A 22,347-nucleotide genomic window follows, 5' to 3' on the forward strand; every position below is an offset into this window, starting at 1 on the left:
AGGGGTATGCCGCATCTGCCACCATGCGGAACATGGCGATGTCCTCCGCCACCAGGATCTCCCGCTGGGGGACGAACGTGCCAGCCCCCATGCACCGGCAGAGCCCAGAGTTCCAGAAGACCCGGGCATCATGGGTGCAGCTGGCCCAGCCTACGCAGAAGTCTGTGAACCAGCCCCTCGCATCCACAAAGTCCTGGAGCACCACCGAATGGTAGCCTTTCCTGTTGACATACTGGCCAGCACTCTGTGGCGAGCACAGATGGGGACGTGTGGGCCATCCAAAGTGCCGATGCAGTTTGGAAAGCCTAGGTCCCAGAAGCCAGCAATGGTGTTGTCCAGATGCCCCAGGCGGATGACCTTATGGAGCAGCATTGCGTTGATGGCTCTGACAACCTGCACGGGGGGGCAGGGGGGAAACACATGCTCTAGCGCAGGTGTGGCGGGCCATCTCTCCCCCGGGCCTGTTCTGCCCCCCTGCCATCCAGCCCCTGGACCCCTCCCCATCCAGCCCCTTGCAGCAGTGGGTTCCCCTCACCCAGCCCCCCAACCCACCCATGGGGGACGTGTGACCCAGCCCTACCTTATGTCCATAAGTACAGCCCTGACAGTGGCCTTGCCCACCCCGAACTGTTGTCCCATGGAGTGGTAGGAGTCCGGGGTGGCCAGCTTCCAGATGGCGATCGTGACCCGCTTCTCCAGGGTGAGGGCTGGCCGTATGCAGGCTTCCTGGTGCTGCAGTGTGGGGGGCAAGTCAGTGGCAGATCTCCTCAAAGGCCTGCCTCGACTTGCGGAAGTTCCGCAGACACCTTTCCTTGCCCCACCCCAGCACCAGGTGCTCCCACAAGTCGGTGCTTCTGGGGTGGGCCCAGAGGCGTCAAGCACCCGGTGGGGGGGAGGCGCACGCCTGGCGGTGCCATGGGTGGGGGAGCCCCACAGCCCCAGGGGACCGCCCAGCCACCCAATGAGATCGGGTGCAGCTGCTGCAATGGTGCACAGCACTGCCAGCAGTGCATCCATGATGAGGGTGTCCTCTTGCAGGAACTGTTGCTGTGCCTCCATCTTGAGCATGAGTGGGCTCTGCCGGGCTGGCAAAAGCTGGGCAGCATTTGGCTCGTAGTGAGCGGAGGCGGGGGGGGGGAGGGCCTTTAAAGGGAGCAGCTGGCTGCAGCGCCAGAAGGGCTTGTCAGCCATGGGACCTCGTCCACAGTGTTTCCTGCCTCCCTTCCTTCAAAAGAGGGTTTGAAGCCATGTGGATGCTCTCTTTTGAAAGACCGTGGCAGCACTTCGAAAGAGCAGATCAAAATGTCAATCCACTAATGGAGTCAGGTGCTCCCTTTCGACGCCCGCTATTTCGACCGCTGAACATAAACTTTTGCCCTTTCGAAAGGGTGCTCACGTGTAGACCCAGCTTTAGCGTCTTACTTCAGAGAATTCCCACTTCTACCTCATCATCTTCTACTACCCAAGGTTTCTGGTGCCCTGTTGAAAGCCCACTAGTCTTATCCTATACCCTCCAACAGATTATATTAACACTCTAAACAAATTTTAAATCACATGTATATTCGCTTACTGTGCTGCACCACTGCGAACTAATGCAATTGTCCCATTGCTTTGGAAGATGACTAACTGAACCCCAGAAACTTAACTCCTCTGTTTATCTACCACAGCACAGGCAGTAGGCAGAACAAGCACCTTTAGGGTACATCTACACTAGCACACTACGTCAAAGTAGCCTATTTTGAAGTAAGGACATCGAAATAGGCTACTTCAACGCGTATCATCCACACGTCCTCCAGGGCTGGTGCTATCAATGTTCAACGTCGAAGTAGCAACGGGGAACATCGAAAGGAACCGCCCCAGAAGGAAATGCTGAGAGTCCACATACACAAGCGCTCCACATCGAAATAAGGGGCCAGCAAAGCCCCAAGCCACTCCCTTAAAGGGCCCCTCCCAGACACACTTGCCCTGCACAGCATGAGATCCACAGAGCCGACAACCGGTTGCAGACCCCATGCATGCAGCATGGACCCCCAGCAGCAGAAGCTGCAGCCGCAAGAAGCCCTGGGCTAAGGGCTGCTGCACGTGGCAACCCTAGAGGCCCACAGGGGCTGAACAGAGCGTCTCTCAACCCCTCAGCTGATGGCCGAAGTGGAGGACCCCGCTATTTCAATGTAGCGGGACGCGGATCATCTACACACACCCTACTTCCACGTTGAACGCCGAAGTAGGGCACTATTCCCATCTTCAGATAGCAATAGCAATTTTGACGTCTCACCACCTAACATCAATTTCAACATTGAAATAGCTCACTGTACATGCAGACGTGACACGTACTATTTCAACATTGGGCCAGCTACTTCAAAGTAGCCGGCTAGTGTAGACACACCCTTACAGTGTGGCTACCCACTGACTGAACACATGTTCCATGAGGATTAGAAAGACACTCAGTCTGTCTCCATTAAATTGAGTGCAACTGCAACATTTAACTGCCCATTAGTCTTGCTGCAATAGTTTCTGTGCTGAGGAATACATCTACTTAGAAGTTAACTAAATGTGATCAGGTGCTTATTTCACACAGACTAAGCTACAGTCAGATGGTAACGGCTTTTTGACATCACAGACCTGGACTAGAAATCAACCACTGAACCAGAAGTGTAAGACTTCCTTTACCACTCCCTTGAGCCATTCAGTTCCCATGTAGATTTTTTAAATGAAGTCACACTGAGTCCATGACATCTGTAATAAACATTCCTCCTGCAGGATGCAGAACTAACTGCTTGGGGTGTTTTAATAATGGACTAAAAGAACATCTCATTTTGCCTTGTAAAATAAGAACAACTTGCTTCCTGTTTATGGTAATAATCTGTTCACCTGTCAAAGTCCTATGTCATACAATATACCTGCAGGCCCCAAAGAGCAGAGGTAGAAATTTCCATGCTTGCTGTATGTAGCCTGGCACATCCTTCAATCCTGCAGACATAACACCAGGTGGACTTTATCAGACATCTGACAGTCCTTATTCAGCTGTAGCCCAGGCACCTCTAGCTGACAGCAAAGCAATGAGGTAAAAACTGACCCCCACTTCAACTCTGTGAGAATGTTGACAGTTGCAATGAGGGATTTTAGCCTCCGGAGCACCCTGGATTCTCCAAGCTGGAGTAACATCCACCGCAGCCCTGGTGTGAGGCATCCAGGATGGGACTCCCATGGTAGGAGGCATATAAGAATTCCATTTGCCTTTTACCTCTTTTTTATGCATTGCGCTTCAGTGCATTTGCTTGCTAAGGTGTGCACTGTAATAGCTGTATAACAACGATTCAACAGCATTAACTTGGTAGTAGCAGTGAAGTAGTAAGCTTAATAAAGTGCACTATCCATAAACATTCCCCCTTCTCGGCCCTGTGAGCTGACATCCTGGTAAGACAAGAAGTGTGACATTGGGGTTCAGACAACATTCAATAAGATAAGCAAATAAAGAGTGCTACAGAGAAGAGGTGCTTGCAGAAAAAACATTAATAAAAAGATTCTTTTTAAAAAAAAGTTTGAATCTGATGTTAAAACCAGAGCAGCTATAACATATACCAAAATGAAGAGAAGAAAAATAAAGCAAAGTCTTACTAAGTGCAGGTGGGTTACTGGCTGCATGGTCAGTGTACAAACGGAAAACAGTTGGCTAGGGAGTTTTGTAAGCCTCTTGGACTTTATCTGATGAAATGCCACTTACGAAGATGATACCCAAATATGTCTACACTAGACAAGTACACTCAAAATTGAGGTTGAAAGATGGCCATCTTTCAAAATAACCCGTGGAGCATCTGACAAAGTGCGTGTGTGCTCACGAAAGCTCATGCTCAAAACTTTTCTGTTAGTCTATAAGGTGCCACAGGACTACTGTTGCTGTTACAGATCCAGACTAACACGGCCACCCCTCTGATACTTGTAGACACTCCGCAATCTTTCGAAATTCTGTAAACACTGTTATACAGGCAGAACATCAGAGACATCTAGACATGCTGGGAAAACAGTGAATCATCTCAATTGATAGCTGGACAAGCCAGATTAAATTTGTTGCACATCAGGACTATTTCTTGAATGATACATTTGTTTCACCAAGTAATTTTTTTGAAGAAATTAGATCACACTTTCTAATATATCAGAAGTTAATCTCTGTGTTCGTCTCTGAAATGTGATGCCACTGCGGGGCCAAACCTAAGAAAGCTCTAGCAGAGGACAACTGTTTCATTTAGTTTTCAACACATTGGCTAAACTCAGTAAATCTGTTTTCTTAATGACGAACAAAAGACAAAATGTTTTTGTGCACAAAGCCAAAAGAATCTGTATTTTTGTCACTCAAGCAAAGTACCAGAGCAATATAAAAATTGACAATGAAGCAAACTGGTGGCATATTCTTAAATTTTTAAGCACTAAAAAAAACCAACCCGTTATCTAGCATAGGGAGACATCAGCATTACATTACCAACACTGCTGGAGCAAAAGACCTCTGTGAAGCAAGTTAAATAAGACTGGCCATACTGACAACCTCAACATTTCTCCACAGTGACATGCCGTGGAATTCTGCAGCTTTTTAGAAGAAGCCTATCTGGGAAGACAAAGTCTAAACAACTGTTCACAGCCAACCTGAATCAAGCTTTCATCAAAGTTTTTAAAATATCATGCTTGAACATGGACAATCTGTAGACTCAGAAGAAACCTATGCAGATCATAGGACTCACTGCAGATAGTGTCACAATATAGCACAGAAGCCAGTCAGATCTAATTAAAATATTTTATTTTTCAAAAAGGTAGTCCTAAACAAGAAGTGGATTTTAAAAGAGTACTTTTCCCATAAAAGGGACAGGTAACTTGTATCTGCAAGACTATCTACATGACATAGTCTGAATACCACATTCAGCCCCATGTGAATTAATATATCAGGGAGAACTAGGGAAATAAACTCCATCCATCAAAGAAGAGAGCACATTTAAAAAAAAAAAAAAGAGTAAAGTTGAAAACCACTACTTTAAATTTGCCTAACATTTTCCAAATAGAGGTGTGGACCACTTTGGAAATCTTAGTCTGTGGACACGGAGGGGCCATGGACCACAGGTTGAAAACAACTGCTCTCAAGTGGCAATCAAGAAGGGAAAGTCTTCCCTTGCTTTTAATATTAACCCTAATGCCTTCTGGAATACTGAAGTCTCATCTGCACCATGTTTCAGACATCACCTAGCCTTTGCTTTATCAGCCTGAACAGATTTCACTGCCTTTCAACTTCTCAAAACCTTGTCAAATGGGTCTCTCCTTCCCGCTGATTACTGAAATAAAACTGGTTTTAACATACCACACGAATTTGCATGATGCAAACACTTATTGCTAGGCAACAAGAGAAAACCAGTTAAACCCATGTGTGGCTTCAAAAAGTCAATGAACTTCTTTGTGTCTCTTAAAATGGGCACCATACACATCAGCCTTACAGGGCTATTATAGGATTTAATATTTGTAAAGCAGTTTTAAGATAGAAATACAATAGAAAATATTATGATTGGGACAGTTAAACACACAAGTACTGCACTCAGACAAAAAATACAGCACAACCTGCTGTAGGGAACATGGGCCAGTCTTGAGTTTGGGCTTCGATATCCTTATTTGGTCGAAAGCTCAATAAAAGATAGTATTAGGAAATGCTAAAGCAGTTTTGAATTTCGGCGTAAGGGCACCCATGTAGGTTATGTACCCATCCTCAGCTTGCCCCTCCTCTCAGAGGCCATATTGCTTGTCATGCTTACTGAGGTAATACTCTCTGTAGTAATTGACAAGCTAGAAAAATTCAACTAATGATCTATAGACTGAGTTTCAATTGTAATCTTAATTTGATCACTGCATTGTGTTAAATTTAATTAGTTTGGGGAAGTCAGAAGTAAATTAGATTGTGACTTTGTTAGTTTCATATTCGCTTCCTTATTCTTTTAATAAATCCAGAATAGCAACTAGACTGGTTCCTCTCTCAAAATTCCAATGCAGGAAAAAAGCCTGTTTAGAGGTAACTAAACTGAGTGACTACTGGTCCTGTATTTTAAATTAATTAGTTCATTAAAATTTTACCACCACTACAAGGAATTTACAGGAAGATACCTTGTAATCGACACTGTATTTCTGAACTAAATTTGACTTTCAGATATGAGTTAACAGGACTTAAAATTCCCTTAAAAGTGGCTTTGCAGTATATATTTTATACACTTCTCTACATTAAAAGGTATGGTGGTGGGAGTAATCTTCCAGCAGGGGTAGACATACCCACATGAATGAACTAAAAATAGCAGCGTAGCAGCAGCTGTGCATGAAGCAGACAGGCTAGCTGCTCTGAGTATGGGCTTAGAGTTTCAGATGGGATGGCACTTGGGACACCCAGGCTGTTCTACTGCCTATGCAGTCACAGCTTCACTGTTATCTTTAGCCTGCTAGTGCAGAGACATCTAATCAAGGTGGAACTAACGCTGCCATTCCAGTATAAACATACCTTAAGGGCGTCAACTTATCTGTTCTTCTGAAAAATTAAGAGGCATAGGCTACGTCTACACGTGAACGCTACATCGAAATAGGCTATTTCGATGAATAACGTCTACACGTCCTCCAGGGCTGGCAACGTCAACGTTCAACATCGACATTGCGCAGCACCACATCGAAATAGGCAGTGCGAGGGAACGTCTACATGCCACAGTAGCACACATGGAAATAAGGGTGCCAGGAACAGCTGCAGACAGGGTCACAGGGCGGACTCAACAGCAAGCCGCTCCCTTAAAGGGCCCCTCCCAGACACACTTGCACTAAACACCACAAGATCCACAAAGCCGACAACTGGTTGCAGACCCTGTGCATGCAGCATGGATCCCCAGCTGCAGCAGCAGCAGCCAGAAGCCCTGGGCTAAGGGCTGCTGCACACGCTGACCATAGAGCCCCGCAGGGGCTGGAGAGAGAGCGTCTCTCAACCCCTCAGCTGATGGCCGCCATGGAGGACCCCGCAATTTCGATGTTGCGGGATGCGCAACGACTACACGGTCCCTACTTCAACGTTGAACGTCGAAGTAGGGCGCTATTCCTATCCCCTCATGGGGTTAGCGGCTTCGACGTCTCGCCGCTTAACGTCGATGTTAACATCGAAATAGCGCCCAACACGTGTAGCCGTGACGGGCGCTATTTCGAAGTTAGTGCCACTACTTCAAAGTAGCGTGCACTTGTAGACACGGCTATAGTATGTCAACCCTGTAACCACATTATGTCATTATAAAGTCTCTATCAAACTGTAGAATATTTGAACAAATGCCCAAATAAATTAAGGCATTACAGAATCAATTTTAACTATTAAGCAGCAAATTTTAAGAGCACAGAGATTAGTTCAAATCATCGCAAATAATGTTAACGTTTAGCCTACTTTTTACATTACTTGTTGTACAAGCTGACAACCATTTATTTTGGATACAGTGCACAAATACCACCACTCATTTATAGTTGGTAACAGCAAAGGTTTAGTTGATGCAAAAGGGATCATGTGGTAGTTCTCCATAACAATTAATAGGGGTCATATCTCAGTTGCATCAAACGAAAATAGACATTACTCAGTTCAGTCCCCATTTGTCTGAACTGTAAAACCACCAAAGAGTTTGGCATAAGCAGTAGCCTCCAAAACACCCAGACTCAGTGGGTAAGTCATTCAGCACCAAAACTAACTGTACTTGGAACATGTCTCCATCACCACCGTTTGCAGGCATCCATGCGCAGGATGTGATCACACACGATGGGGAATGTATCACTTCACATCACAATGGGGAACACTCAATGGGGGAAATGCATATCACTTTTCACTGGATGAGAAAAAGCAGAGGTTGGAGATAGGGGTAAATCTTTTCTCATCAGCACAGGGAGGCAACAGCCACCATCTCCCACAACAGCTGGGTTAAATACCACAGAACACAGGTTGGGAATCTTTTTTTTGAGTCTGGGGCCACTGATCCACAGAAGAAAAAAATCAATTGGGGGCCACATGCAAGGGAGAACAAACAAACAAACCAAAAACAACCTTCCCAAATGAGAAGCAAAAATAAGACATTCACCTCACTACCCTCAAGCTCCCTCCCAGAGTTCTGGGATGGGGCTACACATAAAGGGTTCAGTACATGGCGAGTGGAGAGGCAGGGAATGGGCTGGCGTGGGGACGTGGGGTCTGGGCAGGAGAGAGGGTTCAAGAGCTGGCTGACGCTGCAAAGTCTAGGGTACGCAGGTGCAAGATGGGTCTGGGTACATGTGGGATATGGGTGGGAAGGAGAGTGCAGGGAGAGGGCTGGTGGTGAGAGGTCTTGTTAGGAGGGAGGATGCAGGAGTGGGGGTTCGTGAAGGGAGGGTGCAGGAGCAGGCTGGGGCAGAAGTGTGGCATCTGAAAGGCAGTTCAGGACTGGGTGGGGTGCAGAGTCTGGAAGAAGGGGTGCAGGTGCAGCTGTGGGGTCTGGAAGGAAGGAGTAGAAGATAGGAATGTGGGTGCCTACCTGGTAAAGCTCCAGGGGGGAGGCACACCCCCAAGAGGCTCTGTATAACACAGGGAAGTGCTCCCCACTGGCACCACCCCCACCACTCCCAACAGCCAGGAACAGTGCCTTCATGGAGAACCTGTATCACACACAGCTGTTTTTCCAGCTGGCAGGCATGGCCGACAAGTCGATCTGGCCACGGCTTGCCAGGATTGGGCCTGTGAGGCTTCAAGGAGGGAAAAGCAACACCCATGCCTCATGGGCCAGATCCAGAGAAGCTACAGGCCAGATCTGGCCCATAGCCCATATGCTCCCCACCCCACCATACAGTAAAGAAGTCACACGCGCTGTCATAAGAGCTGTCACGGAATAGAAAGAGAAGGTTCCTCCTTACTGCTCCTGCAGTAGTGTCTGTGCTGTCAGGAGTGCAGATAGGATGGTACTCCACACATGAATGGCAGGGAGAAAATCAGAAATAAGTTGCTTTTCTTCTGTGATCAAAACGCAGTGCCAAGGGTTAATGTGACAAGGACACAATCACCTCAGACCAGCACAGGCCCCTCCTGCCAGCCTCTCTACGGATGTAAACCCCCTTAACTGCCAACTGGTTCCGTTATTTAGAGAAGCATAAATTAGCTACATTCTCAACAGCATTCTCCAAAATTAGCTACATTCTCCAAATCTTCATATACTTAAGAGCAGCATTTCCCAAATTGCGTTCCATGGAACACTGGTGTTCCATGCGACATGAATAAGTGTTCTGTGAAAAAATTTCAATAGTAGCTATATTTTTTCTTGCAAAATATTAAATATGAAATAGTGTGCGTATGCGGTTCTTCTACACATGGAGGTGAGGTGTCTATTGTCAGGCAAAGTGCTTGCAGGACATTTTTGAGGTTAATGGTGAACTATTGGTTTTTTTCGATTCCGCATTTCTACTGTCTGTTTGACAAGATTTTCTTGGCTGCTGAGACTTGTGTATCTTCTACTAGTACTATTATCATTTAACCCTTGTATTCTGCATGGAGCATAGGTCATCTACAAGTCTCCTCTACTTCACTCTATCTTGGAACAGAACTTCTAGCTGGCTTCAGAAGTACCCCAGTTGTTGGCCTTCATTCTCAGTAGATCTTCTCCACATTGTCTGAGGTCTTCATCTTTTGCATTTTCCTTATGGGTTCCATGTGAGAGCTTGACAGATTATGCTGGATGATGGATATTTTTACAAAAATAAAGTAAGTGAATCTCTCACTGCAATGAAAGAATGTGACCATTTTTCTGTGATGGAGAAAATATCATTGTCAAAGAAACTGGAATTTTGGATCTTGTCTGTAGATGCAAAGAACTCAGACTGCTTTCCTACACTTAGTGACTTTCTGACTGAAATGAATTCTGAAATAGTCAATGGTGATATCTGCAGTGCCATTGAACAGCACCTACGTTACTTGTGTTCTATTCTCAGACTATTTCCTTCCAATAGACAATGACAATGCTTGGATTCAAAATCAATTTGCAATTACTTTCAAGACAGTTACCTTAGTAGTGCAAGATTATGAGAGTCTGACTGTTAAATTTTTGTTTCAGTTGGGAGTATGAGATCAAGTCAAACTTCCACTAAATAATTTTTTGGAGAAGTCTAACTGCAGAGTACCTGAATGTGGTGAAACATATAGTTTGAGCGCCTCTTTCCTTTGCTACAACATACCTATGTGAAACTGGATTTTCATATTATACTGCAATAAAACAAAATGCAAAAATAGACTTGGTGCTCCACCTGATAAGGACCGAATTCTCCAGCATCATTCTTAAGAGTAAGCAGATTTGTAATCAAAAGATGCAAAAACATTCTTCCCATTAAAAAAAGTCAAATGTTACTTATTTTTATTTTCCAGTAGTTTTCTGTAAAAATAATTTATAAAAACAACAAATTTAAAAATATTTTTGCGTACCTAATTTGTTTTGCATTTCTTTTTCATAAAAATGTTTTTAAGCTTTAAGGAATGATAGTCCATTTTTTAATATAAAAGAATGACACTAACCATCCTTCTTGCGGCTGTTACACTGATATTCTGTTTTGGGTTTGTATTTAATTTTTATATGTAATTATAGGGTTGCTAACTATCCTATCAGAAGAGCATTAGTTGTTCATTCAGAACATTTTCTCTTGTTATTTTTTGTTCTCTATATAATAAAGACATCTAAAAAAACCCTCTTAAAATCAACTTTTGAGCCTTACTTGCAGCACTTTGAATATGAAACCCTCCCCTTTCCCCTGACCAGCATGTATGTGTTCCGTCAATATATTATTCCAAGCACAAAAAAGTGTTCCATGGCTAAATTAGTTTGGAAACTGTGCTTTAGAAGGAACGAAAAATACAAAACACACTACAAGGACAGCTGAACTGGCAACCGTTGCAGAATAAATGCTCATATGTAATTCACAAACCACCACACTTGCCTCCTGAAGCTGCAGATACCCGCAATATGATGGTCAGACAGTGCCACCTACCTATTTTTCTGTGTGTGCTTTTTAACCCACTTTCAGAAAGGGCTTAAAATGCCTTGATACATTAGAAAAAACTTCAGAAGAAAGTTTTCATCATTATTCATAATTACTGATAACCCTCCATGTGCCAACAGATAAGCGTAAGTAGAACTCTCTACAGCATGTGGCATATTGGAGTATCTTATAGCTTGGGGGAGAGACACCACTCCCTAGCTCAGAGGCAAAATGTGCTACCAAAGCTCAGTTAGGTTTCAGCATAGTTCAGCTGTGAGAGCTGGAGCTCAAAATTTCATAATAGAGCACAGACCCACACCTAATGCTGACCCCCGAATGCAGCAGCGGGGAGATACTGCACCCTGAAACTCTATTTTGAAATGAGGCCTCAGACAGAGAGCCAAGATTACTGTGCCTGTTTATAACAAAAAAAACTTGTATTTGCAGCCTACATGCTACTATAATAACCGTTGTACAAAATATGCCTTGTGAGGTATCACTTGAAATATCGTGCTGGTCAATAATATTATGGTGAAATGTACATAGTGCCATTATATGCAAAGATCTGAATTCCCCTTTATGATGATGATAGCACATGTTCAAACCTACACAGGCATGATTAGGCAAAAATTGTTAAACTGGTCTGTCTTAAACAAAGCAATGCGTTTTACTTCATTTACATAAAAGTAGTAAGAGTCCCAGAGACAGAAAGAGGGAGAAATGGCAGAAGATCATGCACATCTGTATTTCAGAAAGATCATGGAGGCATCTTCACCACCAGACTTTGTCATCTTCGTTACTGGTTGAATGAATTTTGCTTTGCAGGGTGATCCTGGAGGAATACACTTTTCATAGGAGCAACGAAGGGTCCTGTGGCACCTTATAGACTAACAGAAAAGTTTAGACCATGAGCTTTCGTGAGTTAACTCACTTCTTCAGATGCTGGTCCTGGAAATCTGCAAGGCCAGGTATAAATAGGCCAGAGCAAGGCTGGGGATAACGAGGTTAGCTCAGTCAGGAAGGCTGAGTTGTACTGTCATCAGTAGATCCGGAGGTGTGAACTCCAAGAGAGGGGAAGCTGCTTTTGTATTTAGCCAGCCATTCACAGTCTTTGTTTAATCCTGAGCTGAGGGTATTGAATTTGCAGATGAATTGTAGGCTCAGCAATTTCTCTTTGGAGTCTGTTCTTGAAATTTCTTTGCTGCAGGATAGCTACTTTTAAATCTGCTACTGTGTGTCCTGGGAGATTGAAGTGCTCTCCTATGGGTTTTTGTATATTGCCATTTCTGATGTCTGATTTGTGTGCATTTATTCTTTTACGTAGAGACTGTCCAGTTTGTCCGATGTATATGGCAGAGGGGCATTGCTGGCACATGATGGCATAAATTACATTGGTAGATGTGCAGCCGAATGAACCCACGATGGTGTGGCTGATCCGGTTAGGTCCTGTAATGATGTTGCTGGTGTGTATATGTGGGCAGAGCTGGCAACAAGGTTTGTTGCATGGATGGGTCCCTGAGACAGAGTGACTGTGGTGCGGTGTATAGTTGCTTGTTAGGATTTGTTTTAGGTTGGCAGGTTGTCTGTGAGCAATGATAGGTCTGCCTCCCAAGGCCTGTGAAAGTGGGGGATCATTGTCCAGGATGGGTTGTAGATCCCTGATGATGCGCTGTAGAGGTTTTAGCTGAGGACTGTAGGTGATGGCTAGTGGTGTTCTGTTGGTTTCTCTCTTGGGCTTGTCCTGTAGCAGGAGGCTTCGTGGCACACGTCTGGCTCTGTTGATTTGTTTTCTCACTTCCTCAGGTGGGTATTGCAGTCTCAGGAATGCTTGGTGCAGATCCTGTAGGTGTTTGTCTCTGTCGGAGGGGTTGGAACAAATGCGGTTATATCTAAGTGCTTGGCTGTAAACGATGGATCGTGTGGTGTGTCTGGGATGGAAGCTGGAGGCATGAAGGTAGGCGTAGCGGTCAGTGGGTTTACGGTACAGGGTGGTACTGATGTGTCCATTGTGTATAAGCACGGTAGTGTCAAGGAAGTGGATCTCCTGTGTAGATTGGTCCAGGCTGAGCTTGATGTTCGGGTGGAAGTTGTTGAAGTCCCGGTGGAATTCCTCCAGAGTCTCCTTCCCATGGGTCCAGATGATGAAGATGTCGTCAATGTAGCGTAAATAGAGCCAGGGTGTTAGTGGACGAGAGTTGAGGAAGCGTTGTTCTAGGTCAGCCATGAAAATATTGGCATATTGAGGAGCCATGCGGGTACCCATAGCTGTGCCGCTGATTTGAAGGTATATATTGTCACCGAATCTGAAATAGTTGTGTGTGAGTATAAAGTTGCAGAGCTCAGCCGCCAGATGTGCTGTAGCATCATCAGGGATACTGTTCCAGACAGCATTTATTCCATCTTTGTGTGGGATGTTGGTATAGAGAGCCTCTACATCCATGGTTGCTAGGATAGTGTTTTCTGGTAGGTCACCAACGTATTGCAGTCTTCTCAGGAAGTCAGTGGTGTCGCGGAGGTAGCTGGGGGTGTTGGTGACACAGGGTCTGAGGAGAGAGTCCACATAACCAGACAGTCCTTCAGTGAGAGTGCCAATGACAATACAACTCAGCCTTCCTGACTGAGCTAACCTCGTTATCCCCAGCCTTGCTCTGGCCTATTTATACCTGGCCTTGCAGATTTCCAGGACCAGCATCTGAAGAAGTGAGTTAACTCACGAAAGCTCATGCTCTAAACTTTTCTGATAGTCTATAAGGTGCCACAGGACCCTTCGTTGCTGCTACAGATCCAGACTAACACGGCTACCCCTCTGATACTTTTCATAGGGTGACCAGACCATAAAAGGGAGGAGCACAAACACCCCAATTCATCTCTCCCTCTCTCACCTAAAACAGCAAAAGAGCCTGCCCTTTGGTTATGGGGGAGACCTTGGCCCTGAGAATCTGTAACTGGGAAACTATGGTAAAGGTGGGTTTTTTTTGTCTGTCTGATCGTTTTTGTTTGTTTGTTTTTGGTATTTTGAACTAAGTCTGCTTATTAAGTTGTAACTACTGGAAAGCATTTTTATTTTTCTTCAAACCATATCTGACTTCAATATCTGGTACTTCACATCACTTCAAGTCTCTCCTTGTAATTAAATAATCTTGTTTTATTTTTAAGTCCAATTAATCTAGTGTTGCATTTAAATTAAACTATTTAGTAATTCCAGTTAAAGTAGAAAAATCTTGACCTTTTACTTCTGTAATTGACTTCAAATGCCTGTATGACAAAGAGAGGGTTGGACCAGGGCAGATGTTTTTTGGGAAAATTAAGGATTGGGAGTGTTTTGGGGTCACTCTGCCAATAGTAACTCAAACTGCTGGAAGAAAGAATGTGACCCAAACATTCAGGAGGGCATCTGCATACTAGTGTACTATTTGTCAGGAGCCCAGGATAGGCACTACAACAGCAAAGCAAAGCATTGTGAGGTTGCAGGGCAAGTGGTGACAATACCTCACCGGTCTGGACTGCACTCTGGAATGTGACACCATCTCAGTTCCATGTTCCAGGCAGAAGTTAAAGAAAGAATTAGAAGGTTTTCGTTTTTGTTTTTTTTTAAAGGCAGTTTCAGGGGGAGTTTATGGGAGGAATGGTGCTAACTGGCTAAGATTCTGAAACTATGTCGAACTTGTGAATATTGCTCTTCAGTACGCTCAACAATCATTGTTCATCAAAAATTTATTGCATTATTTAAAAAATACCTAAATCCAGATCTGAATTCATCATAGTAAAACATATTTAACCAAGACCTTTTGCAGTCATTTCTGGTTACAGATGCTACTAACTGCCTCTCATAACCTGAACATTTTTGTTCAGCTCATACATTTGCTTTGCTCTCAGGAAGTGAGAGAAGGGGCGGGGGGGAGAGGAGGAAAAAAAAAAAAAAAGATGGAGGATGCCAGTTGCATCACACAGACTCCCTCCAGATGATCAAGACAGGCACAAATTTTAGGATCTGACAATCAATCCCAGCCTCCTGGTCAGAAGAGCCTATGGCGGCCACCAAAAAACTGGAAGAAGGTACAACAAAGGAACATGAAATGCAATTCATTAAGCAAACATGAGGCAAATTGTATAGGTAAGAACTGCATACTGTGAAGTTTCTGTGACTACCAGTAAATAGAAGTATTTTTAAAATAATTGAGTTTTACAAGAATTATATAAAATCGTTGTGCCCATTTTTAAAATTACTCTAATTATACCCATATCCACACTATTGTCCTGGTGTCAGACTATGGCTCCCTTCATAATACTCAGATTTCATCATGTTAAGGAATCATTGGTGTGCAAGAGACAGGGTGAGCTTCAGTTTCAAGTTTCATATAACATTTTCAGCTAAGTACAATGGTAATTTCAGGGCAACAACACTAATGTTCACCCACTACTAACTTCTGCTTCAGCCAGGAAGATGAGGAGCCATGCAGCTATAAAAAGCAGAGGTGAATTTTCAAGTCTGGTGTAATACTGAAGACAAGTATATTTACTATCTACCCTAGATGACTCAGATGAATTCATGTTCCTCTGCCAAGCCCTAGCAAAGTTGTTGCCCAAACTATGGCTCTCTCCCTCTTTAGCCACTTTTAAAGATGGCAACCTTGATGTCACAGTAATTAATATAAGAGATAGAAAAAAAAAAAAAAAAAAGGATAAACTGCAGAAAAACCAAGAGAATGGAAAGGGTGAAAGTCATCATGACTACTCAACAAGGAAAAAATTACAACGGTGGATCAACAAGTCTGGCGCCCACCCTGAAGAACACCTAGGGAAGCTGGATCTTTCAGGGAGATCCAATTTCAGCTTTACTTGGAGGCTTCCAGTGTACTTGTCCTACCATTGACCTGTCTGAGCCACGGTGGAAGAAGCATCTGTTGTCAGTCATTCACAGGATTTCCACCTTCTGAAAGGGCAGCCTAATGAGAAGAAGAGACTTCCACACTATGCTGCCCTAGGACCTCTCAACCAGAATGGAAAATCTGTACATGAATGAAAAGTGGTGAGACAGAAGAGGAACAGAATGAGGGGCGGGGGCGGGGGGAGGGAGGGAGAGAGAGAGAGAGAGAACACACAAGAGGAGTGTGATCACAGTGTCCCTTACGGAAACCAAAATACTGTGTTTAGTGCTTAAGGGCTGTTCTACACAAGAGGAGAAATTTGGCCTAAGATAGGCAAATCCAGCTAAGAGAATTGCATAGCTGGAGTCAACCTACCTTAGGTCAAACTCCTGGCACAGCCCCACTGCAGAAGGTTGACCGGAGAAACGCTCCAGTTAATTTCCCCTTACTCCTCATGACAGAGGAGTACAATGGTCAACAAGGATACCCTGAGTGTTTGATTTAGTGTTTTCCTACTAGGCATGCTAAATTGAATCTTGGAATATTGATGGCATCAGCATCAGTCTTCCCCTTAGCATAGACATACCCTAAGTTACTGGTGCATTCTTGAAATACTTTGAGTCTTGTCTGTGTATCTGAGGGGAGCAAAGCCCATTACTTAGTAACAAACTAAACATCCCCACTTGCTACCATGAATTCTGCACTGGTAATTCCCCTCAAACATCTCCTTTCAGTTTGTTTCTTCTCTCCTTTCCCCTATTCCAAATACAGAATTAAAAACATAAAATAGGCCTCTATTTTGTCTTCTCTTTGCCTCCAGTCCCAGTGACCTAACTATCTTCCTCCATCTAAAGAAGCAGCACTTCCCATTCATTATTAACTCCATGTAAACAGAGACAAAGGAATCAATGTTTCCCTGAAGTAAAGTCAGATGGAGTAACAAGGGGCTTTTAAAAATCACTGGCAGTAGTAGGAATAAGAAAGTAAATAAGGAAAGAAGGCAAAGAGAAATCTCAGTTGGTGACCTAGCCAAGGAAGGGTTACTTGACAAGAGTGACTTTGATGCAGAAACAGCAGTTAGTCATAGCTTTTATAAAAACTAGTGAAGTGGCAATCCTAGCAGTTCACTAGTGTGTGCAGCCTTCCCATCTCATTATGATCCTAACTCAGATTAATTCAGCATGGAACTAATCAATATTTGTCAGAGACACCTCTCTCTGCCCAAAAAAGAAACACCTACATGTGGAGAAGACTGGTACTAGCAATTCAGGAAGTGCTTTCTTTTGTAAAGTCAGTACTAATTAATTCCCTAGCATTGGGTGTAGGAAATGCCTTGTTAGAGTTGTGGTCCTTTAGAAATAATTATAATAATAAATAAATTAAAAAAAAAGCACAGACAGTGTGAATATCTGCAGGCACTGAAGAGCTCATTAAACTTTTTACAAAATATAGAAAAAAATTAATCTTAAGGTCCTAATCAAAATGTCAAATAAGGTAATCTTTTGCAAAGTTATCACCTGCACATCAACCTTATACATTACTTTTTACTTCCTGTCCTCAACTGTTGTTCAGACTTGCTGTGCAGGATTCATTAGGTCCTTGTCCCGAGAAGGCACTATATAAATAGAATATTTTTAGCTAGTAAAGAAAAAGTAGTGAGCATTAAAGCTGAGACATCAAATAAAAATTCCTCCCATATATGCAGAGGCCAGACCAAGCTTTTAAATGAATAATCCACTCACGAATTTGGTCAAAAATCATCTTCTGGTCCCAAGATCTGACTTAGTATACCTGTATCGCTGTGCAAAATGGTCTCCAGCACCATCCCACATACAGCACCTTTGAAAACCAACACGATTCTATAACTCAAACACCTCTACAAACACTACCCCATTCAAAAACCAAAGACCATGTATATGAGGTCAGCAATGAGACCAAGCTATCTTCTTGCTCAAAGTATGAGGAAGTTACCACCACCTACCAAAGTAAACAAACAAACCTGTACAGTAATCTGGAGTATTCTATTCACCTGAAACGTATTACAGTTGCAAGACTGGCAAACAATTAGTAACACAGGCTGTCCTAACTCAAAGAGAAAGCTCACCGTGGGCCCATGTTTTAAAGTCAGACTGAGGATTTATGACACTTTAATTAAGGTACCTATATTTCCATATTCTAACAAGTCAGTAACAAAGACCTCTCTTGGCTGAGGCCTGATAAATCTATATGGGATTAGTAGCTTGGATTATGTCAGTATTTTTCTTATTTACATATCTAATATCTAGTTTCATTATTTGGGGTTTTTTTCCCCTTTTTGCAGGGAGAGGTGGGAAATGAAAGTCAAAACTTCCAAAAACATCCAAGTTTTCAAACAATGGCATAATAATAAATTTCTAGGAAATCAAATTACAGACTCCACATATGGTTTGAGAAAGTTACTTAACTTCTCTGCCTTATTACCCCCAATGGTAATGTGGAGAAAACACTTACCTATTTCACATTGTTATTGTAAGAATTCAAATGTTTTGAAAATTAAAAGCAGTATATATGAAATACCTTTCAATGAGAAATCCAAGTTATTTGGATTAAAAAAAAGTACCCCCACACAAAGAACTACTTATAACTAGAGCGTACACTTTCCATACCAAATGAGAATGATGCTTACATACTTAAACATGCATTAACAAGCACTCCTGTCGCACCTTAGAGACTAATGAATTTATTGGGTCATGAGCTTTCAAGGGTAAAGCCTACTTCCCCAGATGAAAAAAAATGAAGAGGAGCAAGTGGGTTTTACCCACGAAAGCTCATGACTTGATAAATTCGTTAGCCTCTAACATGCCATAAGAGTGCTTATTATTTGTGAATCTACAGACTAACACAGCTACCCCTCTGAGGCTATTAAACATAAATTGTGAGAACAAGAACCTTTAATTTTCAGATGAAGTGAGTTAGCCTTACACCCAAAAGATCATACCTTATATAATGGACGACGAACATCAATAGGACAGTTCTGTATAACTTCATCAACTACATCCGAAATGGATTCCATAAAATCTGGATTAGCAAGCTAAAAGAAGCGGAGTACAGACATGCAAGTGACAGAGAATTTTAGTATCAATTTCCATGAACAACATGTTGCAGCAATATTTTTCTGTTTAAAAAAAATATCACTAAGGTTAATTCTGCTTCTATTTATTGTACATGGTATGTACTTGCAGTGACCAAAATTAACTTTTCCCTGCACAAACAGAAGGCAAATAATGTCACAGAGGTGTTTAACACTTCCACTATTGTAATAAAATATAGGCTTTATTTCATGCTCTCAAACTTTAGACTATATTCAATATTTGCCCTTAACATTTAAGTTACATGTATTTTGCTGCCATTCGTTAATATACTGAGATGGGTCTTGACTTAAAAATCCCCACTTGCTACTAGTTCACCTCAAACGTCCCCTTTCAGTTTCTTTCTGCTCTCCATTCCCCTATTCCAAGTGCAGAAATAAAAACTTAAAATTACACCTCTGTATTATGTCTTCTCTCTGCTTCCACACCCCAGTGATGACAGATATGTAAACATATACCATAACTGAAGTTTAAATGGGTGCATGTATAATTTTAGGAAGTTTCGAAAATTAAGTTTGAGAAAGAGTACTCATTCTTTAGGAAATTAGTTATGAGCTCAGCTGAAATATGCAATTCAGCCATAGAGAACATTTAAATATCATTTACACTTAAGGAAGAAGACTACAAAAAGATACAACATAAGCAGCACGGATAGATTAACACTGAGGCAGAAGATGAAATATGAATTTTTTTGACTTCACTGTTTTCTGCAGGGATTGAATGTGGGATGTATTAAGCTAATGAAGAAGGCCCACTAGCTCAGAGGCAGTAGCAGACTCAACCTTAAATAAATGATCTGTCTGCTAGAGCAGACAGTCACACTGTTGGGCAAGGATTTCACTAACATTGTATTAAACACAAGTTTTGCTGCCCTCAGGGCTGTGGACATCATAAGCAGAGGGCAGCTCTGCCTCCCCAAACAGCCTACCAGGGTCCTGCCCACACTCCAGGCCAGGTCCATTCCTGCTGGGCTGGTAAATCTGTCTTCTGCAGGCACTCCAGATGGCTGGTGCTGGGGGCATAGCAGCCACACCAAACTGGGCTTCTGTTTGCAGCGCCCACAGTGCTTAGTGCACCAGGGTTGAGACCTTTCCCCTCCACCCCTCTGCCGTGCAATGGGGCCAGAGGCTGCAGTGGGGGTGCTCTGCACTCCTGCATGGAAGCGGGTAAAAGGGGAGGAGAAGAGGGAGACAGGGCCTCAGGCACAAGGGGAGGGACCAGGAGCTAGACTCCGCAGGCAGTCAAGTCACTGGCCATCCATGATTTCCCTTTAAAAATAAGGAGAGACTTGCCCATATCTGCACATGCCCTAGCAAATGCAAACCTGGCTAGCATCCTCTGAAAGTGAGGAACCAATACATCAAATGCCCGGGTATCCAAACATTCAAGTGACCCAAGGTCTTCATGTAAGTTAGATTTAAAAGATATAATTTTTCGAAGGCTGTGGGTACACTATAAGCTAGAAGTGTCCTGTGGCACCTTATAGACTAACAGAAAAGTTTAGAGCATGAGCTTTCGTGAGTTAACTCACTTCTTCAGATGACCAGCATCTGAAGAAGTGAGTTAACTCACGAAAGTTCATGCTCTAAACTTTTCTGTTAGTCTATAAGGTGCCACAGGACCCTTCGTTGCTCTACAGATCCAGACTAACACGGCTACCCCTCTGATATAAGCTAGAAGTGTGATTCTATTACTCGTGTTACAAGTCACAAATCAGTGATCAAGTCATTCCAATAAAGCATTTCATCACAGAAGGGAGCCTCTGTGGTGCATTTATTAATAATGACACAGGATATATATTCAGACCCTGCATCATGATGTGTTCTGAATGGACTGAAGCATTTTTATACAGTTTTGTTTGAGGATTGAACAGAACTGACACATTCAGTTGGCATGGCAACCCAATTCAATCTGGTGGAGGGATCAGACATTCAAGAGCAGGCCTTTGCTCCTGGATTCTGGACTATTGCAGACAGCGCACTTGGCCTCCAGTCACCTGAAGATCACTCCTAGAAGCTACAGGGTGAACTACACTCAACCTGGCAAGTCTTTGTAAAAATGTAGGGCCTGTAGAATGATTAAAAATGTAAAAAATATAAAAAGAAAAAACAATTAAGTATAAAAAAAAAATCTTATGACACTTGGGGATCATTGCTCTTTACTCCAATGGTAAAGATGAGCATGGCTTAGAGGTGCAGTCAGCAGCCACTGCCAACGCATATGAAGTTATATGTGTGCCACAGTGTTTCATATTGTGAATCACTCCTCAGATTCTCTTAGGGGCCAACCACTCCCTCCAGTTACAACAGGTTTTGCAGACATACATTAAAAACGTTCAGGCAGTATTAATGAGACAAGACAAAAATAATCTTTTCTTTAATGGGGACAGATGCAGCTGTTACATTACATTCCCCATTTTGCATCTGTTGCTCTGTCCCCTCCTTAGATTTACGATTTCCTTATTTTTCAGTACCAGATCTCTTCAACTGCCAGCATCACTCAACTTCTGCCACTTGTATATGAAGCTATATGTTCCAATGTATCCATCCAGTTTTGATCCCGCCTGGCTTTACACCAAACACAGAGGATTTTCACGGACATTGACAGGGATCTGAGATGTGTCTTTAAAATTTGAATGTGGAAAAAAAAAATCTTCTGTATTTATCCAGCAGGAAGATTAATTGCTCTGAAAGCAGTCAAATGCTTTATCATTGTCCACAATCACTGCAGTATATGTAGCCCTTCACTTCAATCTGATGGGTAACTCACAGGCCCATGTACCAGAAAATACCTTCCAACCACATGATTTCCATCCCTTTGCTTTCTGGGTTCAGCTTAATTTCTTGAGATTAAGCTATATAACACAAGTTCAACATATTGATTACATCCTTTTCCCCGAATCCAGAAGCCTACCTCCCACCTACAGGATAAATTTCACAGGCTGTCTGCATGGAAGAAAGGTGAAATATATCTATCTGCTTCCTTCTCCCTCCTAGTCTTTACCCTACAAGCCATTTGCCTAAGTCTTAGATTAGGTTCTTTCCCCTGACTTGGGGTATTCTTGCAGGAGCCTGCCTACTCATCGCAGCTGTCCTACATGTTTATGTGTTGGGTAGGAAACCTCATGACATGTCAGTTACACTTATGCAATTCAGGGTAACTTTAAAAATACTCAGGACTGTTTAACAATAGCCAATTTCAAGTGACTTGATTTAAGGATGAACTGGATCTTCAGTTTTACAAGAAGAATTACTTCAATAGGGTCTGTCCATTGGAATTTCCTTATCTGAAAAATCACCTCAAATGTAAGTGTCTACAAATTAAAATATAAC

At 43.0% G+C, this 22,347-nt stretch overlaps 1 protein-coding gene across 14 annotated transcripts in view; it reads right to left on the reverse strand.

Moving 5' to 3' along the window:
- ACTR3B (actin related protein 3B) overlaps window positions 1-22,347 on the reverse strand; it is a 73,040-nt gene that overhangs the window by 6,483 nt on the left and 44,210 nt on the right. For 13 of the 14 annotated variants that reach the window (XM_074986300.1, XM_074986301.1, XM_074986311.1 and 10 more), the window contains one exon: window positions 18,865-18,957. In XM_074986300.1, coding sequence (XP_074842401.1) covers window positions 18,865-18,957 — 93 coding nt within the window. Of the gene's footprint in view, window positions 1-18,858; window positions 18,958-22,347 lie in introns of those variants that run through there. The other variant, XM_074986312.1, reaches the window with a different exon arrangement.

Source organism: Carettochelys insculpta, chromosome 2 (genome assembly GCF_033958435.1).
Source record: "Carettochelys insculpta isolate YL-2023 chromosome 2, ASM3395843v1, whole genome shotgun sequence".
Lineage (NCBI taxonomy): Eukaryota > Metazoa > Chordata > Testudines > Carettochelyidae > Carettochelys > Carettochelys insculpta.